This window comes from Poecilia reticulata, linkage group LG2, assembly GCF_000633615.1.
Source record: "Poecilia reticulata strain Guanapo linkage group LG2, Guppy_female_1.0+MT, whole genome shotgun sequence".
NCBI classification, from domain to species: Eukaryota; Metazoa; Chordata; class Actinopteri; order Cyprinodontiformes; family Poeciliidae; genus Poecilia; species Poecilia reticulata.
In genome coordinates, this window is record NC_024332.1 from 38,245,875 (window position 1) to 38,267,299 (window position 21,425).

The 21,425-nt window shown below is 36.0% G+C and overlaps 1 protein-coding gene across 6 annotated transcripts in view; it reads right to left on the reverse strand.

Annotated features, from left to right (window-relative positions):
• Positions 1–21,425, reverse strand: part of lrp1bb (low density lipoprotein receptor-related protein 1Bb) — a 316,436-nt gene that overhangs the window by 94,697 nt on the left and 200,314 nt on the right. For all 6 annotated transcript variants that reach the window (XM_008402891.2, XM_008402881.2, XM_008402905.2 and 3 more), the window contains exons 27-35: positions 21,021–21,265; positions 19,591–19,722; positions 19,169–19,396; positions 18,697–18,871; positions 17,681–17,775; positions 14,879–15,028; positions 7,341–7,481; positions 7,123–7,248; positions 6,836–6,967 (exon numbers count right to left, since the gene is read on the reverse strand). In XM_008402891.2, coding sequence (XP_008401113.1) covers positions 6,836–6,967; positions 7,123–7,248; positions 7,341–7,481; positions 14,879–15,028; positions 17,681–17,775; positions 18,697–18,871; positions 19,169–19,396; positions 19,591–19,722; positions 21,021–21,265 — 1,424 coding nt within the window. The remainder of the gene's footprint in view (positions 1–6,835; positions 6,968–7,122; positions 7,249–7,340; positions 7,482–14,878; positions 15,029–17,680; positions 17,776–18,696; positions 18,872–19,168; positions 19,397–19,590; positions 19,723–21,020; positions 21,266–21,425) is intronic.

Below are 21,425 nucleotides of genomic sequence, written 5' to 3' on the forward strand. Positions count from 1 at the left end.
TAAACTGGTTCTATTGATCCTGTGTCCAGACAGAGAGATAATCAGTAGCCTAGCATCATGACCTGTTTGTTTTGAAGATCCTGCAGCTTCCACTTCTCTTCCTAACATGGTGCCTCCTCACCCTGACTCTCATACTGATAAGAGGAACCACAGCTCTGTTAGGTTAAAGATCATTTTCTGAAGATGGGTTATTTTTTCTCCAACAGGTTCCAGAGGAATCATCTCAAACCAGATGTTGGACTGGATTTTATTTCACTGTCATTTGTGAATGTTAGCTTCTCATTTTCAACAGTGGAGCTATAAAGGTTGAAAAAGGTTATTATTTTGGAGAAAATCTCATTAACATCAATATTTCCACTAAATAGGAGGCAAAAAAAAATTGTTTGATATAAAGGAAAAGCCTCTCAGACTCTGAGCTCAAAGCACCAAACTATTTTTTTTATAGTAGACAATTCATTTAATTTCACATAATTATCGCGGTAGAAGCCATTTGTTTGTTAAATACTTAATGAAATTTATTTACTGTGTTTGATGTGATTGACGTATAGTCACAGAGAACAAGGTAATTAGTCCAAGTTTGTCGTTTATTGAACGTTCAGAAACTCCAGCGGCTGTGATGCRCCAAGATAAAGGTTAACACAGGTAAAACAACCCGAAAATGTGATCAACTCTAAACCAGTCGCACATTTTTATTCTGCGTCTCTCTCTCATTTAAGCACACCTGTTGCCATGGCAACCTCCTGCGCTCCACAAGCCGACCAGAGATTATGTTAAAAACATAACATTCAGTCCGCTACGATATTAGGTTTGCAGACTTGATATTTATTTTGCGATCATTAATAAACGCTCCCTGAACACAGCGGTGGTTGATTAGTTAATTTTAAACTCCTGCTCTGCTCGTTATTTTGGTAATGGAACCGAAATGCACAGAATTGTGCAACACCTTGTTGAAACAATAATCACTGAGTTTATTATTGTTGATGGATCATTAATTTGAACATGTTTTGTTGATTTTTTTGTTGTTCTTTAATAAAGTTATTAACGTTTTAAGCGAGCCAGAGGAGGACGTGCTGGTTTCAGSSTCCTGGCGGAGTTCAGTTTGTCACCTAATCCCGAGATCGACTCGAAACCTTCCACGAACGACGTATTGCACCGCTGCTCTATTAAAGCACGAACAGTTCAGAAACAATATGAAATAGGATTAACTGATTAAGTCGTGTTTTAGATGGTTCTTGAAAATCTAGTGGGCGCAGTCGCGGCTGCACAGTGAACCCACTGATTCTTTACAGCAGACAGCCGCTCCTCTCTCTTGCAGGTACTGCGTACCTCCGCTAAATCTTTTAGGGGTACGCAGTACCCTGCCGTACCCCYTTACTTTCACCCCTGTATATATATATATATATATATATATACACACACACTGCTCAAAAAAATAAAGGGAACACTTAAACCACACAATATAACTCCAAGTAAATCAAACTTCTGTGAAATCAAACTGTCCACTTAGGAAGCAACACTGATTGACAACAGGGACCCTCGTTGGGTCAATGCCTCGTTGGTTTTTTTTTTTTTTTTACTGAAACATATGACGTTTTTCACTCGGTGTGTCATGAATCCACTTAATATATGAAATTWAATTTTAAAACTGTGCTACTGAAATTTCTGACATTTTAATTTATAGAAAAGCCCTTTTTGTTTTCAAAGCAGTGCACACACAGTAAGTCCTTAAGAATTAGGTAAATTCACTATATGCTGTATTTGCAGTGGAGCCTCCAAGTCCGACTCTCCACAGGTTGTTAAGAGCTTACCTARCATCAGACATTTAATTGCACCATCTTGTTCCTCATGCCTTCACACTCTGTTAACACAAAGATGACATATGACAGAATACAGCTGGGGGGCTTTCATCTGTTCTGCTCTGGCAACCCTGCTTCCATAACGATATGTAAATGAAATGTGCATGCTGTCAGGTGCTGATCCTGGATGGGACTTAGCGCTACATTTGCATGTTCACTTGCCCAAAGAATTAAAGGCTGCRGCAATCATTGAATTTTGTACTTGGACTCAGCTCATTTCTTTTCCAAAAGCTGCAGTCACACTCAAAAGGGCTATTGACCTTCAGAGTTTTTTTTAAACAGTCTGATTTGAAGCTTTTTATTTGTATATTAAGTAAGTTGCAATATTATTCATATTTGTTTAAGAAATCTAACTATGTTTGGACTACAGCTTTTTGTTTTTTAATTTGAAAAAATAAGTGACAGGCTAATAAGTACTTTTTGAAATCACAATCAAGTAAAATGATTAAAATCTTTTCACTGCCTAACAATTATTTATTGCACAATTTGTTAGGCTTAATATAAGATTTAACAGTTGAAATATTTCCTCAGTAGATTTTGTGGAGTAAACAACAAACAGTAAAGACAGTGCACAGAATTCAAAGTTTCCATTGGTTCCTATGAAAGTGAAAGATGCTTGGTGTTGCTTTCATTCCAGCTTATTTGAATGAAGAAATTCAATAAATAGCAAACCAAAATATTTCAAAACTAGCACAAATTCAACTCWGATCAGACCAGTTCCTTTCATTACAGTCCATTCAGATGTACATCRGAGTACAAACTATTCAATTCAATCCTAATTATAGGGAAGAAGGGACAGGAAAGAGAGACAAAAATACATACTAATCCGGAATTACTATGAAAAAAAAAATACACATATCTAATGGCATCAATAGTACTATCAGTGTTCTTGTCCAATAAAGAAAACAGAAAAACAAACAAATACTAATTTTAAGGGTAYCTAGATGGAAAGAAATGCGGACAAGAGTTCAAACAGTAATTGACAACAATGCAATGGCTTTGTTAGGAAAACAGCCACAGCAAAGCACATATTACTTTGCCACAAAGGTTTTCTACAAAAAGAAACAAAACCAAAGTTCAAAAAGGAATGCCGGCAGCACCTCCGTTACTGGTATCATACTGGAAACAGAAACAACTTAAAGTAGCACAGTGCAAGAACATCTTTTTATAGAATTAAATCCAAAGTACACAAGAAGTGCCAGCAATAGCTCCAGTAATAAATTTCTCTAGAAAAAAATAATTCCTAAATCAAAATTAGTACCTAAAAGTAATGGCGGCAGCAGCTCAGCAAATTACGTTTTCCAGGAAAAAGACAGCTAAACACAGAATCACGGAATACTTTCTACAAAAAATAAAAATAAAACAGGACATAAAAGTTATTGGCAGTTCTATTACTGACTATAACCATTTGGTAACAGAGTAGGCAGGAAGGAGAGATTACCAAAACAAAACAAAATAAAATCACTGGTTCAGAATGACTTTTCACAAAAAGAAATGCATACAAGCAGAGTTTATGCCCATCAACAACCTGTCTYGGAAAGGGATCCCTGAGGGTGTGTCTTCATGTGGGAATATACTCAATATCAAAAAAATAAATAAAATAAGGAAGGAAAATGTCAATTTTGAACCATTTCAATATGTTTAACATGAATGCATTTTGGATATCTAAACATTGGTTTTTATGGAAATGCTAACAGAAATCTCCGACTTTCCTTTCTTCATCCTCACATATTCACCTTCATGAAAACTTTACAAAGCACAGAAAATCACCACGCCTTTATATCTTCACTATCTGAATGCTATAAGCATGTAGCTGTGTGAGCATGCCATATCTTTTATACAGAATTTATTTGCTTCAGCAGCAGAATATATTCAGAATATTTGTCAGCATGAAAGGTCAATTATTATCACATATTATACAAGAAAGCACAAAGGTAACAGATGACAACCAAGGCAGCATTATGGCACCTTAAGCTGACACCATTTGGAAACTCTTTAAAACAGAATTGTTTTAGTGGTTTGATGAAAAGCAGTTTGATGGAATTTCTGAAATTCACTTTTAATTTGAACTTATTATTATTTATCTAGTCAGTATATTGACTTGTATTAGAACATACGCCAGAGCCTGATGTAATAAATGACTCATTGTGTTACATACATTTGGTTTAAATACTAGGAAGTTAGGGTTTGTAAAGCAATAGAAGAAGTTAATAAATCCTGTATATTCAGGTGGATCCAATCTAAAATTTGCGTCATTCTTTTTTTCTTTTTGTACTGTAATTTAAATTCATATTCTAAAACTTTATTGCATAAACTGAAGTGTATTTGTACAAAACAATAAAAAAAAAAACAGTAGCTAAGAATCATAACATTGGAGATGTACAGGCTGAAAGATAATGTTATTTAAAATGAATATCCCCAAGCAGCAAGGCGTGAACAGAGGCTGCAACACGAAAAAACTCAAGAGCGATGGGCGTTAATAGATATTTGCTTTAGTGTTTCACAGCTATTATAGAGGTGTGTGTGTGTGTGCGTGCGTGTGCGTGTGTGTGTGAGGCTGCGATAACTGCGAACATGTAAAGGGAGGGAAAAAAGGCAAAAACCGACAGCTGAGGAATATAAAAAAGAAATATAATCAGCACTATGTCAGCAATTTAAGTATCACATTAAAATGAGACAGAAAACAGCCCAAAAGCTGGGTTTTCAAACAGTTGTCAGAGATGGTATCTGCCTTATTGTACAGATCCGCTAATGCCTGGAATCAGCTTTCTAAAATCCTTCCAGCCACTGTTTAAGTGGCAGTTAGCTGTAAAAATCCCATTTTTATGTTTCTGCATTCATCCTGACAAAGCAAAGCTTTATCAAATTTGAAAGTTACACAGTCTTTTAAATCTAAGCAATGCTATGGTAGTACTCACAGTCAATGCAGAAATGTGTCTGTTCTTAAACTGTGCCGCAGCTCAGCTTAAACWATAAAGTGGAATATTTCTTTGARGTTTTCTGAAGAAAATCTAAAATTACTGAATGATGACGTTTCAGACAAAAAAAAATCTGAGAAACAACAAATGTTGACATTTTTATTCATTTATTTTGTCAGGRCCAGTTTTTGTGATTTGCTAATGCAACATTAAATTCTAATTTTTTTAGACATGAATAGCCTACTTTTTCATAAACTGTGTAAAAGTGCCAGGATACAATGCTTTACGAAAGTATCAAGAGTTTTCAAAGTTTTTAATTCAAAGTTTTTAATCGCTTCACCACCACAAACTTCAATGTAGTTTGTTGATTTATTTTATGTGATAAACCTCCACAAAATAACATAAACTGTCCACTGTAATAAAGACAATGCTTAAGTTATAAAGTAGGCAATGTTTTCATCTAAACCATTCCATTGTTACTCCAGCTGTTTGTTTCAGCATCCTAGTGGATGGATTGATGCCCATTACACGCAGGTGGACTCTGTTCATTAAGTGACATCCACAAGCAGCTGGACTAGATTTTATTTTGGGGTATCAGAGTAAAAGGTAAAGAATGTGCAACACTTAGAAATTTGTTGATATTTATGGTTATATTGTGACAAAACTTTAAATACTCAAATAGAGATATTTTTTGAAATGCCTGTTATATTGTAACTATACCCTTTCTTTCATGTATGATCCCTTTGGGATGTTCAGTCATTAACTAATTAAAGCAACTGTTAAAACTAAGGTTACAGTAAAAGCCCTAATATAGTAATTAAAAGTTCACACCACAAAAGTTTTAAACAGACAAAACTACCAAACTTCGCTGAAAATCTAAAACATTACAAACTATCAGTAGACAAAGCTCAGTGCTGTGATAGAAACCATTTGACATTGTTTAATAAGATTGCTGACATGTCTCCATATTGGTTAATGCTCTAATTGCATGTTTCTGTTGCATTAATTGTCCCTTCCACCTGGTAAAGTCAAGGGCCAGTTGTTATTACCACAAGAAACACGTTTAGCAAGCAACCACTTTGAGTTAAGATGATTTCAGTTACAGTAATTAGCTGAGCAATAGCTGACATGATGTGGGTGGACAGCCCATCTGCTGGCTTCCAAGGAGAAGATGTTTGTTGTGTTAGCATTTAGATGATATTCCATTACCCTTTCCACCAGTCAAACTCAAGTGCTTTTAGAGAAATCAGGAGTGTAACCTCACCAGTTCAATCACTGAAGCATCCAACTTTGTGCAGTTTAAGCTTTCAAATAAAGTAAAACTGCTTCATTACAACTGGAATGTGTTATTTCAAGTGAACTCTATAAATTTGTCCAAAGAGATAACTTGTCCAAGATGTGATATATCTTATATCTACATTATTGTTAGTTGAATACCTTTCTATTAATCTGACTTTCAACTTTATGGAAAGTAATATCATATTAAATTTTCAGACTTTCTCTGACTACAATTTTTACATATGTATCACATTCTGGATTCTTTAGTAGAAAATATACATTTCCGACCTCAATAATTATTTTTTGGTCTTATATTATATAGGTCTATATAGGTTTCATAAATCAAGAACAACATAGAGCTATCCGTTTTACAATTTCTAAGTCTTGAACCTGCCATATAATGACTGGTGATTTCAACAGTAAATACAAGTTATTTAATCAAACTTTGGAAACATTTGTATATTTCATCTATTGGTAAAAATTAAATAAAAAGTTTATGCTTCATGTGATATTTTAACTAGACTTATTTTTAAAGCTATGTTCAGTTCAACCTGTACTTAAATATGTCTGTTTTAAATTCTCTGTCTGTCCATTTGTGGTTTGGTAAAATCATACGAGTTATAGGTCTGTTCATTGAAAGTGTTTTTCCTGCCTTTTAGTTATTGTGTAAAACATATTCTCTGCAAATGGCTGTCTTGACCTCGGTGGGAATGCAAAAACTGACCAAAAACATATYAGATCTTGAGAGCTAGATCAAACATGGTCTTCTCATTTATATCATACCTGCATGAAAGTCAACCCCCACAGCAAACAGAGTTCCTGTAATGGGCATGAGGGCTTCACTGTTGTCATTCGGGTCTAATGCAATTCCACGGATTCCCTCATGGATGGAATACAGTAAAAATGAGTCAACACCTAAAGAATGACAGAAAGACCCGTTACAGACCTTTATCAGCTATTACATATATTTAAATATACCTAATCGTTTCTAAGCTTTGATGTGTGAATCACTAACACACTTTAATGCAATCTTACCTTGAAAGTGATGTGTACCTTACAGCATTTCTTACCTTCGCAGGATGTACGATCGCTGCGTAGATTATATCCAACAGTGCAGGAACAACTGCGGGTGTTCTCTGAGGTTGGGAAGCAGAGCTGGGAGCATCCTCCATTGTTCACTTGGCACGGATTTCTTCCTGAATGAAAAGCATAACCAGCAAAGGCAAACAGTAAGATATTACAGGTGGATACTTGCGTATATTATGTATATCATTTTGCGCCTACTTACCTTTATGGCCCTCCCTGTCGTACACTTTCATATGGACAACACCACTTGTCTTGTTTCTCAGAATCAAAAAGTTCCGGCCGTCTCTTTTGGTGACTGTCCCCAGTTGTGCCGACTCATCATCAGCCCACCACAGTTTGCCACCTGTAAACATAAACCTCATTTACTGATTGCTCTTATTGGTCAGTCAGTTTCCTCAATAGTGTTGCTAGCAATCCATGGAGTTGCTTCTGGTAGGACCATATACAAATAAATTAAAAACATGTATATGGCTTTTTTTATGCTTTTTTTTTTTTATTAGTATCACATTAGAGCTCTCTTAAATAACTCAGATTATATGTCTGTAAGCTGTTTATTAAAATCTACAAAAGCACTTTTTGGTTAAAAATAACATTCTAAAGGAAGCTTACCCAAGAACATAATATCAGAACTCATCAATTATTCGAAGTGCAAGTGTTAAGTTCCATCTTGCACTAAAATTCCAAACGGATACAGCTTTCATGTCAGAAAGCCATTTAATAATTGATGTATTCTCTGAGCTGATATAAGATTAATGTATGGTATACTCTGTCCCCTGCTATGTTCACTTGCTGGCTGCTGATGACATGTGCATTTTTCAGTTGCTTTGAATCATACTCCCATTGATGCTTAGTTTCTTCTGCAGCAGCTTTTCACAAACCTCAACAAAAAAAAAGGGAGTGGGCAAGACAGTGATGTTCAACCCATGTCTACAGATAGATGCCTCTGGCACCGGTTCAACTGAGAACATGCACTTGCAGTTGTTATGCGTCATAATGTTTTAACATCTCTACTCTCACTGGTTGCCTCACTGTGACAGAAAACAAAGCCCTCTGGGCCTAAGTAACTCGGCCACCAGGAGCTTTGGTGATAAGTGCRTCTCTAAAAAACACGCACACCCACAACAGCCCTCGGACCCTCAGCATACCGAGTCCACCAATGAGTCCTACCTTTTTCCTCAGGACAATTCTGACTCAAAATACAGCACAAAGTGCATTAGAGTTAGATGTCTCTTTCTCACTGTATGCTGGACCTTAAGCATTACATAGTGTCATGGAGATGGAGAAAATATGAATGCTTCTGCGAAGGAGTGATGTCTCTATGGGTGGGAAAATTCTAACAAAAAGTGTTTTTAAAACAAGAAAACAGCCATATTAAAATWAAAAAATCTAAATCAGACACAAAAACCAACCCTGGATAATGAACCTATCACCAATCTTCTGTGGAGACCTTCAGGAGGCGCAGGAGAACTACTCAGCTAAGCAGTAGCAGCGACCATTCAGTAAATGACTCCTTTCTTTAATGCAGTGTGATTTACAAGAACATTTCATTTTATGCTTTTCTCTAATTCAACCAAGCCAAGCAGCATTCGTTGGCACATAACTGAGTGCAGTGGAATATCCTTCAGGATTATTGTTGCAACCAAATTAAAATGAAGAACATTTCTGTGGTTGATACAGTAAATTCTATAGAGATCAGCATCATTTCTTTCCTCTTTAGACTATCCAATCAGGCATTACYTTARCGTCCCACACTTTTTGATTTATCACAAAAACAGCAAAGCAGACAAACACAGAAGCACTCAGAGGAGCAATCCCTCATTGCACTGAGTGCTTGAGTGTGAATGCTAACCTTAAAATCGAATGTAGGCCGCATTTCCAAAAATCAGTCAAGTGCACATGAAGAAGAGTGACAATCTACAYGCAGTTTACAAAACATTACGCCCCAGAGGGCATGCTGGCTGAGATTAGCTTTGCACCTTGTGTTAATTTGATGCCACAGGGACTACTGGCTAGATGTGATTGCTCGCTTGTGGCACATCATATTCAATTTCCACTTCAACGGCTTGTTTGATCAAAGACGAGCCAAGGCTGATGGATCACTCACACCTTCGAAATGGAAGCCCTCAAGGCAATTCAATTATTACGGCGCCTAAAGACCTGCATGGGTTGACCTTGTGTTTCCAGTAGTTCTGTAATTACACCATTTGGYAACCAGCAGGAGACAACATCAAGGTGTGTTTGCAGAGTGAAACAAGAACCCTCCATTAGGACTGAATATTTGACCCTACATTATCACTACTCCATATTGGAGGTTTCTCTTACTGGTTGAATTTGTGCACCACTTCCCCCTTTATCTGTGTATCAAATATCATCAGTAAATCAGAGAATTAACCATTTAAAAAAAAGGCCACCTGCTGAATGAACCTTTATTAAAACACTGACACGATTCAAAATGATAGGTCTGCTCAGTGTGCATCGCTTTAGTCACCACTGAGGACACAATAGTCTCTGTGATGACACGTTATTAGTGACTCAAAACTAGAACTATAGAAACAGTCCTTTGATTATTACTATGAATGGGAAGCTGCCTGACCACCTGCAGAGGAGCATAACACCTAATTGTTCAGTGAAAGTAAAACGACACATGGTTTTCCTATTTTTTATATATATATAAATAAAAATCTGAGAAGTGTAAGACATATTTTGCTCCCTTGAATCAATTCTTTTCAGAATCACAGATGCATTGAATTAAAGCGGCAAATCTCTGGATACGTTTTTGCCACCTCTTGAAAATTTTGCTCATTCATATTCTAGCCTACTCAGGCCAGGTGGGATGCATCTGTAAACATCAATTTTCAAGTCTTGTCACAGATTCTTTATCGACTGAGTCTGGGCTTTGACTGGAACATTCTAATACGCGAATGTGCTTCGATCTAAATCTCATTGCAGCTCTGACTGTAAGTTTAGGCTCGATGTTCTGTTATCCCGATCTCAAGTCTTTTGTAGCTTCTAAAAGGGTTTCTTCCAGGACTGCCCTCTATTTAGCGCTGCCCATTTCCCTGTGAACTGTGTTGTGAAGTGTTAGTTTTTGAGTGCAATATCTTTTCCATGGAACAGTGCTGCGTGAGATATTCAGTTTAGGACATTGTTTTATAACATAACCCTACTTTAAACTCCATATTCCTGGTTCATTCTTATCTTTCTTTCCTTACCAAACTTTGGTAGCCTTCACATATTGAAGAAAGGAAGCTGAATCCATGAGCATATTATACTTGAACAAACATAAACATCCATGTATCCATTTTCTTCTACTTTCCAAGTATGTGTTACTTTGTGTTCTTTGATAACATGACATGTTGCTCCAATTTTGTGGTTTGTACTGTGACTAATTGTGAAAAAATTAAACAGCTGTGAATACTTTTGTAAGGCATTATTGATATGTAAATACAATAAGAGTGTTCCTTTTCTGTCCAGTTCACCTGATTTCAGCTGGACTTAACCAGCAGGCAGTTACGATAGCATTTCGGAATTCAGCTGAAAAGATAGTATTTCTGCATGTCCCTGATCTGTTGGACATCTTTGGCATAAAATCTTGCATCCACCTGGCATCCATGATAGCCAGCTGCTCCTTTAGCCAGTACAGCAACTGGCAACTATGGATCCAAGGACTCAGCAGTTATAATGGCTTTGTTGAGGAAGGACTCACACATTGTTTTGGTAAGGCACTGCACTGCTTCAAATCAAAAGAAGTGACAGGACTTTGCCACTCAATCTCTTTTAAGTACAAAAATAATATTTCATCAAATGTTTTGTCTCATTACACATTATGAAATGATAAATAAATCACCAAGTCATTTGATACTTTTTTATGACAAAGACCACAGGGACACAGATATTAATGGAAATCAGAATATGTATAAATTATCTGTGCATYGGAAATTTGTGAAACCTTAACATCTGTTCTGGCTGAGAGAATCCAATTATCCAATCCCAAGACTTCTTCCAAAGCTTTTAAATGTGGTTAAATAAGAATTAAATGTGAAATATTCTTTATATACTCGTGCTGGTAAAAGTAAAACCCAGTGAAATTAATCTTTGTTTTTTCTCAAAAATATTAAAACACAGTCCAGTGCTGATTCTAAGACTACTTAGTTTTCCCYAACATAGGTAAAATTAGTCATTAATTGTGATTGATGGAGACCCGCGGACATCATTCCAGTGTTTTGCTGTACCTGCTTCTGTGAGGGAACCACGCCATTAGTCTCTGTCACCTCATATTCTCGCTCAGATTTGTGAAATGCAATAATGAAGTCTCGAAGGTCCTTCGCTCTCAAGTCTTAGCTGTAAAGAATGCTTATGAAAATGAACCAACAGATCTGTTTTCGTTTTTTGTTTTTTTTTTATTGGAGGTTGCTACCAGCTAATAAAGAGGAAAAATTCAGTTCTGCCATGGCTGTTATTCTGTAACACTGTAATTAATGCAGTCTGCACATACTGACAGTTACCCTCCACACAGGAAGCAAGGGCCTGTCAAGATTAATAGCATACATCGGCGAAGCACAAAGCATCAGCCTGACAACAGTCTTTTATTATTTATAGATRGATCGACAGACAGACAGATATGTGGACAGACACATTGCGTGTGTAGATGACTTCTACATTGCTCAAATCTTGAGAATTGGGATGTCTCCCGACAAGATGAGATTTCATTTTGCTTGCCAAGACATGCTGTATGACACGCTAAGAAGGTCAGAAGTCTACAAACATAGAGTGCATCCAAAAGAACTGTTGCCATGTCGAAAATTACACTTGGTTAGGTGCATCTGAGTGTAAAATTGAATTATCTCAGCCATGTTGTAAGTGTTCATTTCAATGAGCCCTTGACTTTGGGGTCTTGTTTTTCTTGTGTAAGAGCAATCTGTCTAAACTTTGTAGGCTCTTAAAAGGTCTAAACKGTAATGTAATTCTCTGGACAACTCTGTKACCTTTGTTTACAGTTGCAATTTATGTTGACTTAAGTAACATAAACTCATCTTCAAAGCAAATGATCGAGAGGAAAGCGTGTTGTAGGATTCAAGAGAAATCATTTTATACTGTCTTCAAGAAGTGGGCTACAGAACGCAGCAACAAGAGATTTTGTTCCACAAACTGAAAAGTGGTATTTCTTCAAAAAAGTCTTAAAAAACCATTAACATTCTTTGCAACCACTGTTTAGCCTTTTGTTCAAAATTCATTGTTTGCCATGCTATGCTTAACTTACTTAATTTTTTTTATTTTTTTGAAGAATTTAATCATAGTATGAAAATGAAATGAATAGCACGTGTTATTCTTAATGAGGTCAAGGTTTTAGGCAACAGTTAGTCAAGTCAAGAGTGGCTTAATGTTAAGCTGCTAATTGGAGACATACAACCCAATCAGATGATATCACCTCATTATACCATGTAAATCTGTAAAGAATAAMATAKCATTAAGGGATAGTATTCTCCAGAACAAACTCAAGAAAAATGTTYCTAAATTTACCGGATGAATTTACTCTAAGCTTATGTATCAAAATTAAAATAARTGCCATAAATAATATTACCAAAACTTTAAATACTTATGTTAATTATTTCTTTTCCTCTATGAATAATTGTTTTTCTGTATTGTAACAGACTTCAAACACAATATGTCTGACTCTTTRAATTCATCAAACCTTATCTATAACCTCAGCACTTTGACTTCTTAAAAACTGCAGAGTGGGATCTGATGTGAGAAACATGCTGATCAGCCGAATCTGATGCAGATCATAAATGCTGATCACGGTGCAACGACATTATACTTGTATTTAAAGCCCTGAATGCATCTAAAGAGGCTGCATGAGGATCAGAACACAGAGCTCGGCCCTGTGGGGATTTCCCCTGACAGGGAAATCACATGAAGTCTGTCACAAATGTCATGTGCATATTGCTGAGATGAATCCTATGAGTTGTAAGCAAACACCYTTGGTTCCTTATAGGGAAAACATAAACTTAATCCCAGTGGCACAATTTCAAAAACACACATGGCTCTGATTTTGTCGGATCGATAAGCATGATGTGAAAGGACAAACTGATCCATTATTATGGTTTATGGTTGCGCATTGATTACGTAACTGTGATCTCAAAGGGACTGCGATCATCTCGAAATAATCTGCTGAAATCCTGTATTAATACATGAGAATTAAACACTTTCAAATGGTCAATTACCTCTATGCTCGCTTCGAATAGTTTACATCAGAACATTCACTGCTATGACAAAAATATAAATACATAAAGATCCTGGAGTAAAGGAGAGGCTATGAATCCTTTAATAAAATCTAAAGCACAGTTTAGCAAAGAAGTATTCAAATCCATGTCGGATTTATATTTACATCATTTAAAAAAAAATTTTAACATACAAACTTGCTTTGTTTATGAATTGAAGTACTTTTCATGTTTTGGAGTGGCCCAGTCAGAGTCCTGACTTTGATCAGAATGTATGAGCCTACGTATTAAAGTAATGGCAAGAAGACCTTTTTACAATCACAAACACCTATGGAAGCATGTAAAATGCTGGCAAAGAATTCTAGAAATGTTTGAATGACACTTTATTAAAGACAATTCTTTTCATAGATTGGTGGAAGAGGTAAAAATATATTCTATCAACCTATTATTAGCAAAATAATAATAAAAAAATGTTTTTTGTCAAAGTTGATGGTCCTTTTTCATTTCATTTATTATTTTTTGAGAGAGAGCTGTCTAATTTGCTGCAAAAAAGAAAAAACATTTTTAAATGAATGAAACTAAATTTATGGGTATGAATAATCATGAATAAAATTGCAGAAATACAGCGATAATTCTAGTTACTATACAGACTTGAAATTTTTCATATTCTGTACATGTCACATAAATTAATCTTTAATCCTATTTTCAATCATGTATGTTAACTAAATGTATGTTAGAATGAAAAAGTCCAACATTATTCTGGAAGATAAGACACACCATCATTTCTAAGAGTATCTTAGAAAAAGAGCTTGTTAATTTTAATTAATAATAATAATAATAATAATAATAATAATAATCAATTTAATTTGTACCATAGTTTTCATTAGCAAAAATCTCAAAGTGCTACACAGTGCAACTAAAATCATAGATAAAATCAACCTCATAAAAATCATGTGGAGGCAGAATAGACTTGCTTAAATAGAAAAGTCTTTGTGGGGGCTCCTGTCAATCTCAGTCACAATTTTTTTTTTTTTTCATGAATGTTTGGACTGAATTTAGCTTTAATCCTTTATCAGTGAAAATGTAAATTTTAACATTACTGCTGCCCAGAGACATTTGATGTTGGACTAAATAGACAATATCAGGAAAAAACATTGTACAACAACATGAAAGACACATCATTTAGGACTGGTACATTTAAGCTGCTTCTAATATATCCATCAATTGATGGACGGTGTGACACATTGGATTTAGCAATGATAGCAAGAATCAACATGTAATTAACACCCCCCACCTTTTCATTATAAAAGGAGAGAGAAAATCTATCATCAATCACTGCTGTGATACATTTTAATTATCTAGCGCTCAGGCGAGTTTGCACAAAGTGAAGCGCAATTGTTGCTAGGACTCCCTAAGCGACTCTAGTCTACCCACTTATCTGGGTAAACATTTAATCTGTTCATACCTTTTGAATAATCCTCTGTGGCAATCTGATAGACTTGTGGCGAGATTCACTCACCCATTACGGCCAGAGCTGTGCCTTTGGCTAGCACCCTCTTTAGAGTCTCCAGCACTTCCAGCCCTCCGCCGTCCAGATTGCACCTGTTGATTGTGCCATTGGCCGAGCTTATCCAGTAGAGCTTGTTTGCAGTGAAGTCTATTGAGAGACCTGGGAGAAGTATAGGTGGAGAGAGCAAACCAAGTTTTCAATCAGTGCACTACAAATTGCCAAGATGTAGGAATGGACATCACAAAGCAGATATATATTCATTGTGCCAAAAGGAAAATGCTAAATAACTGAAAAACGTTCATTTTTTTAACGTGTACGCTTTATATGCATATTCTGATGTATCAAGCTGAATCATAATTAAATAAATTACATCAGGGTTTTTTGTGAACAATGTTGGGGTTAGCTATTCAAAGCTGTTTGGCTTTTTTTTCACTAACGTTCTCTAATAAACTTCCGAGGATTTCACAAAACAACTGTATTCATACAGAGATTAAATGACACAGGGAAAGTCTAACTTTCAAAGGAAGTTGGTTCCACTAGCATTTATTTAACTTTATCAAATTAAAGTGGGACTGAATACAAACACACAGCATTTCAAGCTGATTTTTATGAGTAAAACAGATTGGAAACCTTATACCATTTCCCTTCTACTTCACAATTGTGTGTTAATTTTTATCATGTAAAATGTAAATGCACTTTAAAGGCTGCACTTTTACCACTTTGTAGGTGACAAAATGGTAATGTCCAATGGTTATGTATGCTTTTGCAAAATGCTATGTTATTATTGGAAAATGTACACAAGAAAAAAGTAGAATAGCTCTACAGTGGCAACAGCCACAGCTGAATTATCAACATATATATTTTTTTATTATTTTACATTCTGTTATTCCTATGCACCTGGTTAGAGTATGACTAATAAAAATGTTTGTGTCTCCTCACACGTCTACGTGGGGGATCATTCAAAAAGAGCTCCAGCTGGCATAAAAAATGAACAAGAATGAGAACTGACTGCTTTTCAATCCATTTCCTGGCCAGCTGATGGGTTTTTTTTTTCTCCAAACAGTATCCCTGTTAATGTTTGGAGCTGAAAGCAATTTCAATTGTGTACCTCCGGACATCTCACTGTCTCGCACCATGTGTTGGATTTATGTCTGGCAGATTCACAGTCACAATGCATCATTAATTTACTCTTGTCCCCAGGTCTACCCCATAATCATAAATGAAACCAGTGAAATACAGAGCATGCTGGTATCTCCATGGCTGACAGGCCTGGGAGAATGAAGAATTGCAGCAGAGACAAAGCTGCTCTGTGTGACAAATGAAAAGTTTGACCTTGAGCTATATGTAACAGCAACTTCTACAGATGAAGACCAGCTGATTGTTTTTGCATTTGCCCATTTAACCATGGATTATGTGGCATTTACAGTCAAAAAATTTGCTTACTTCTAATAACAGCCGTAGAGAGCTAAGCTCTCATAAACAAGCTGAAGTGGATAAAAATGAAGTAGCAATGAAAAATCACTGGACCTTTATTAAACATCATCTCTGTGGCTTCACAACATGTTGCCACAAGACACTGTTGTATCAGTTAGAAGTTCACTGCAACATCTAAATTAATGCTAAACAAAATTGTACAAATTATTTCCCATTACGATGGGAAACAAATATCTTACAATAGGTGCTTAGCATAAATTTCCATATAATTTAAAGATGCTGGGAGTGTATCACATTCAATTTCCACTCTTTCTGGCTCTGACCTAAATTACAGAATTAAAATAATAATCTGGATGATATTACACCTTCAACAGAGATCAACCTAATGGCTTAAAAAACACTTTCCAAAATCTTGTGGTAATATTCAAAAGAATATCTCACCAAATAAATATTCATTTACAAAACACTTAAATCCTCTGATCTATTCAGCTGACAACAAAACACATTAGGGCAGCCATGATACCTTTAGAAAAACTAATGATGTTGATTATAATAATCTACTGACATTGATGTTCTTCGAGGACACATCATTTTTTATGGTTTTATCTTTTTCATCTTCTTAAAATTTTTAGTAATTAATTTTCTTCTTAATTGCTGTTGCACAGAGAGTCCCTTCCCTGCAGTCTGCAGCAGTTCATGTGCATGAGTGTCTCTGCATGTGTGTCATTAAGTCGACCACATTCAGCTCTAGTCATTGGCTGTSTCCGTTTGCACTATATTTCAAAACACGCATGGCAGATTTGGTTATTTTGCGATGATCTGGGTTATAACAGCTTTTCAAACATTTCAAGGACCACAGTGGTGTAAATAATGTCAGTAATTTGAAATATATGACAATAAAGGGAGGTTTTGGATGCTCTGAAAAGTTTAATTAACAATAGAAGAAACATCCATGGACATTATCAATAAACAAACCCAGAGGCYAAATAAAAGTAAACAAAAATAAAACTTACAARCCACGTATTTTAAACTTCTGAAATTCTKTCTGCTACATTTATAAGCTGTAGTGCAAAACATTTTGATTTATTTCATTATATTCTAATCTCAATTGTATTAATAACATGACTCAATCAATTTATTAGTTTATTGTGTGATATTTTTTGTAGAACTAATATGTTTGCAGAGGATTATCACATCATTGTCTTACATCCCATCAAACATGTCACAATATAAAACACAAATGCATTAGTGACCCTTGAAAAACTGTTCGACCACATCCATGTCCATTAGCCCTAATTTGGTCCACTATATCCATGCTAAGTGAGCTACAAGTAAATAAACAGTTTTGGTTAATTAACCGTATAAGCTTCCACTGACCTACAGGATCCTTTTGATTCTGGTGGAGGACTTTGCTGTTACTCCCATCCATGTTGGCCATGTTAATGGTGTTGCCATCTGTCCAGTAGATTTTCCTGCATGACAGAAGAAAGGTGAGTGGTAGTAATTCGGTTAGGTACTAAACAACATGAAGCTTACAAAAACACTCGCATTATTTTAAAAATCCTATTTTCTTTTTCTATTATTATTTTACATATTTATCTACACAAACATTTAAAAAATGTATGTAATAATGCCTGGCTAGCCTAGCTTTGAACAGCAAAAAGACAGAGCAGTACGTTGAAAAATGTAGAAAAATCTAACCTTTAATGACTGTTTCAGGTAAAAATAATGCAATTTCTGTTTAACAAAATTACAATATGTAACTGAATTAATTTTTAAAATGTATACATGACATTTGTGAATTAATTGGAGTGTCAAACTTTAACTGGAACAATACGGTGTTGCTAGACAACAATGAAATCTGAAAAAAGAAAAAGCTGCTAAGCATGGTGCACAATCTGTTATGCTGTGGATCTATTTCTCTTCTCATGAGATGAAAACAGAAACAAAAAATGGAAAATTGATTCTGATTGGGTCTTTTAGCAGAATAAATATCCAAAATCATATCCAAATGAATACAAATTGTTCTATAGAAATAAAATTAGCATTTTTTTGTAAAGATCTACAATCTAAATCCCAGAAGAAAACAGGAGTACTGAACTTTTTTTTTTTTTTGTCTTCACTAAACAAATATTCACAATTTTAATTAAGGTTAGATTTTTCCAAATTCGTCAGTCTAAGATTCTGCTGTGGCAGTAAGAGATAAATTTAGAAAAGGCCATTTTACACACCATCAGCAGGAGTGCCAATAAGTGTGGAGGGATATGTAGAAGGTGTTTTTTTTCCCCCAAAAGGTCTTTGATCTTCTCATCTTCCTTTGTACAAGTCAACTCTTTGTTACACTATACAGTGATGATGATGCACCCATGAGATGCACACACTAATCTACTTACCCTTTGGCAGGGTGCACTACGAGGCACCTTGGCTTGTCAATGCCGTGGATGACGGACGTCTTCAGGGACCCATCAAAGCGGGCCACATTGATTTGTGACTCGTCATTTTCCGAGCTGAGCCAGTACAAGTTCTTAGAAAGCCAGTCTAAAGCCAGACCCCGACAGTTTGCTATGTCTGACAAAAGAAGAGCATGAGAAGCAGTCATGCTGTGTTGTACATAGTCATATTATTTCTTGACTAGACTAGACAATGGACACACAGACGCAGATGATCTTAGATTGCATACAAATATGTGTTGCATCATACGTTTTTGCAAGTTACATCTGCAATTACATTGATTACTATAAATAAATAAATCTTACATCTGGTTTAAAAAAAGTATGTATGGAGTATTACTTTCTCATTTGGTTTGCCATTCAGAATTTCCACAGAGAGATTTTAGAAGACTCCCTGGAAGACTGCCTGCCCCACCTGAAGAAATGATGGTCTCCAGCTGGGTGCCGTTGATGAACACCCGTTTGATGGTTTGACTTTTGATGTCAGCCCAGTAGATCCTCTCCTCCTGAGCATCAAAGTCCACCACTGTGACATCGTCAATGTCTGGCACCGTCAGCGCCGTCATAACGTTCATGTAGGGGTTGTCAATGTCAACACCACGGATTTCAGAGCGTCGCACATACAGAAGGAACCTTTTCAGCGCTGGTGAGATAATAAAACAACCATTTGAGAGTCTTTTGAGGATTTCTGTTGTGAAACGCAGGTGAAGATCCACTAACAGCCAAATGTAAAAGTTGTCAAAAGAAAGAATTAAAGTGTAAAAGGCAGCAACTTACATTTTTACTTGGACAACACATGCTGAAAGCGTGAAAAATGAGGAAGGTGTTCTTGCTCACCAAAGCAGGATTGTTTGTTGGCTGAAAGCTTCATGAGGTGTGGACAGGTGCATGACGCGGTGCGGTTGTAATTGATGAGACACAGATGTGAACAGGGACCACGTCCATCATTCTCTTCGCAAGGGTTAGAGGCTGACGGGGAAGGAGGGAGAATAGAGAAAAGTCAGCATAAAGTGAAGAGGAGCAAGGGGATTTTCTGGGATAATTACAGTATTTGAGGTGGTCAAAAGGAATTCTCAACATGGACGAACATAACTTAGATTTAAAAAAGCAAGGATGGTAACTGTTATGACTCCAATATTGTTTTACAAGCAAAAACAAAAAAAGCACACAGCATTGTGGCTCTCAGACTTAGATGCTGTTGAATTTACAAATGTTATCGACCATTCATTGTTGAAAAAAATAAATAAATCTTAGCTTTTTATTGTTTAACAATGCAATGCCATAATATCTCTTGTCGTTGTGAAGCATGCAAAGTACTTTAGTTATTGAAAAGCAAGTTAAAAGATGTAAAGTCCTGCCAATACTGGATATGACAGTGAGTATTTTAAGACTGATTTCACAAATACAACATATAAAGAAGAGGATAATCCATTGCATGGATCATCTCAAATACAAACTGGAAATGATCAAAGACTGCTAGCATGAACAATACTGCTAGCACCATAAGCTTGGTGGCTCTCCTGTGCATTTCAATAGACATGTTCTGGTTTCAAGTCATTCTACACTCCACTGCCAACTGAAAATACCCAATGGCACAAAATCCACAAGGCTTTAGTTGAATCATTGCTGACTGACTTAACCCAGATATATAGTGATCGTCATTATTTGTTGAAGCTACAAAGTCTTTCACTTTTAGAAGGTTTATTGGTATCTGTTTATCTTCTGATTATGCCACACAGCAACTTTTTAAATTTTGAATCATGCATTATACCTGGTGTTATTAAACACAACACCAGGTAAGCTGTCATGTCATAAAATTGCTGGGCAAATAGTTATTGACTGTAGGAGTGCAATATGTTGATCAGTAATGAAATGAACCAATTATGCTCATTATATTGAATGTCTTGGCTAAAACAGGTGAAGCACATATTGATTTTTATTTTAACCAGCTCTCTTTACTCAGATAAAAGAAAGCAAACAATATTGTATTTGCATGAGTCAATTACAATAATTTCCAAGTAAAGAAAAACAGATTAAAATGTAGCATTAAGCTAAAATGGCTTATTCTCTGCATGAGTGCTATTTTTCAGTCAGGCACCTGCTGGTTGACTGACGGGTCAAATGAAGGCAGAGGCAGAAGCTAAAACTAATTACATATACTGTAGCTTTATTTTGTAATTGCGTTATGAGCCCTGCATGAGACTGACTTTCACTTTAAAAGACAGAGTGTCCTACATCAACATCAAGTGACTCCACACAGTTCTCACCTCGTGGTTGCCGGCTGGGATGGAAGATCTGTAAGTCGAAAGGTTGAGCACTTGTCTTCTGGATGACAGTGACGTTTTGACCTGTCCACTTATTGGCTCTGGCTAATGTGTTTGTTCTCCAGTCTGTCCAGTAGACATTTCCACCAAAGAGAGACACGGCAAAGGGATGGGACAGGTACTCATGGCCCCTGAGGATTTCTATGACCCCAGTGCCATCGTAGAGTGCAGAGAAAATGGCATCGGAGCTGTTAAAGAAAAACCAACACCATATCAAAGTTTAAACTTCTGCTTTAATGTTCTTAAAGTACAAGATGGAGGGAGATCAAAGTGAAACCTTCCAAACCACTGATGGAACTGTTAAAATGTTCAAGAGCCACAGAGTGGCATTTTTTTTTAAGTCTATAA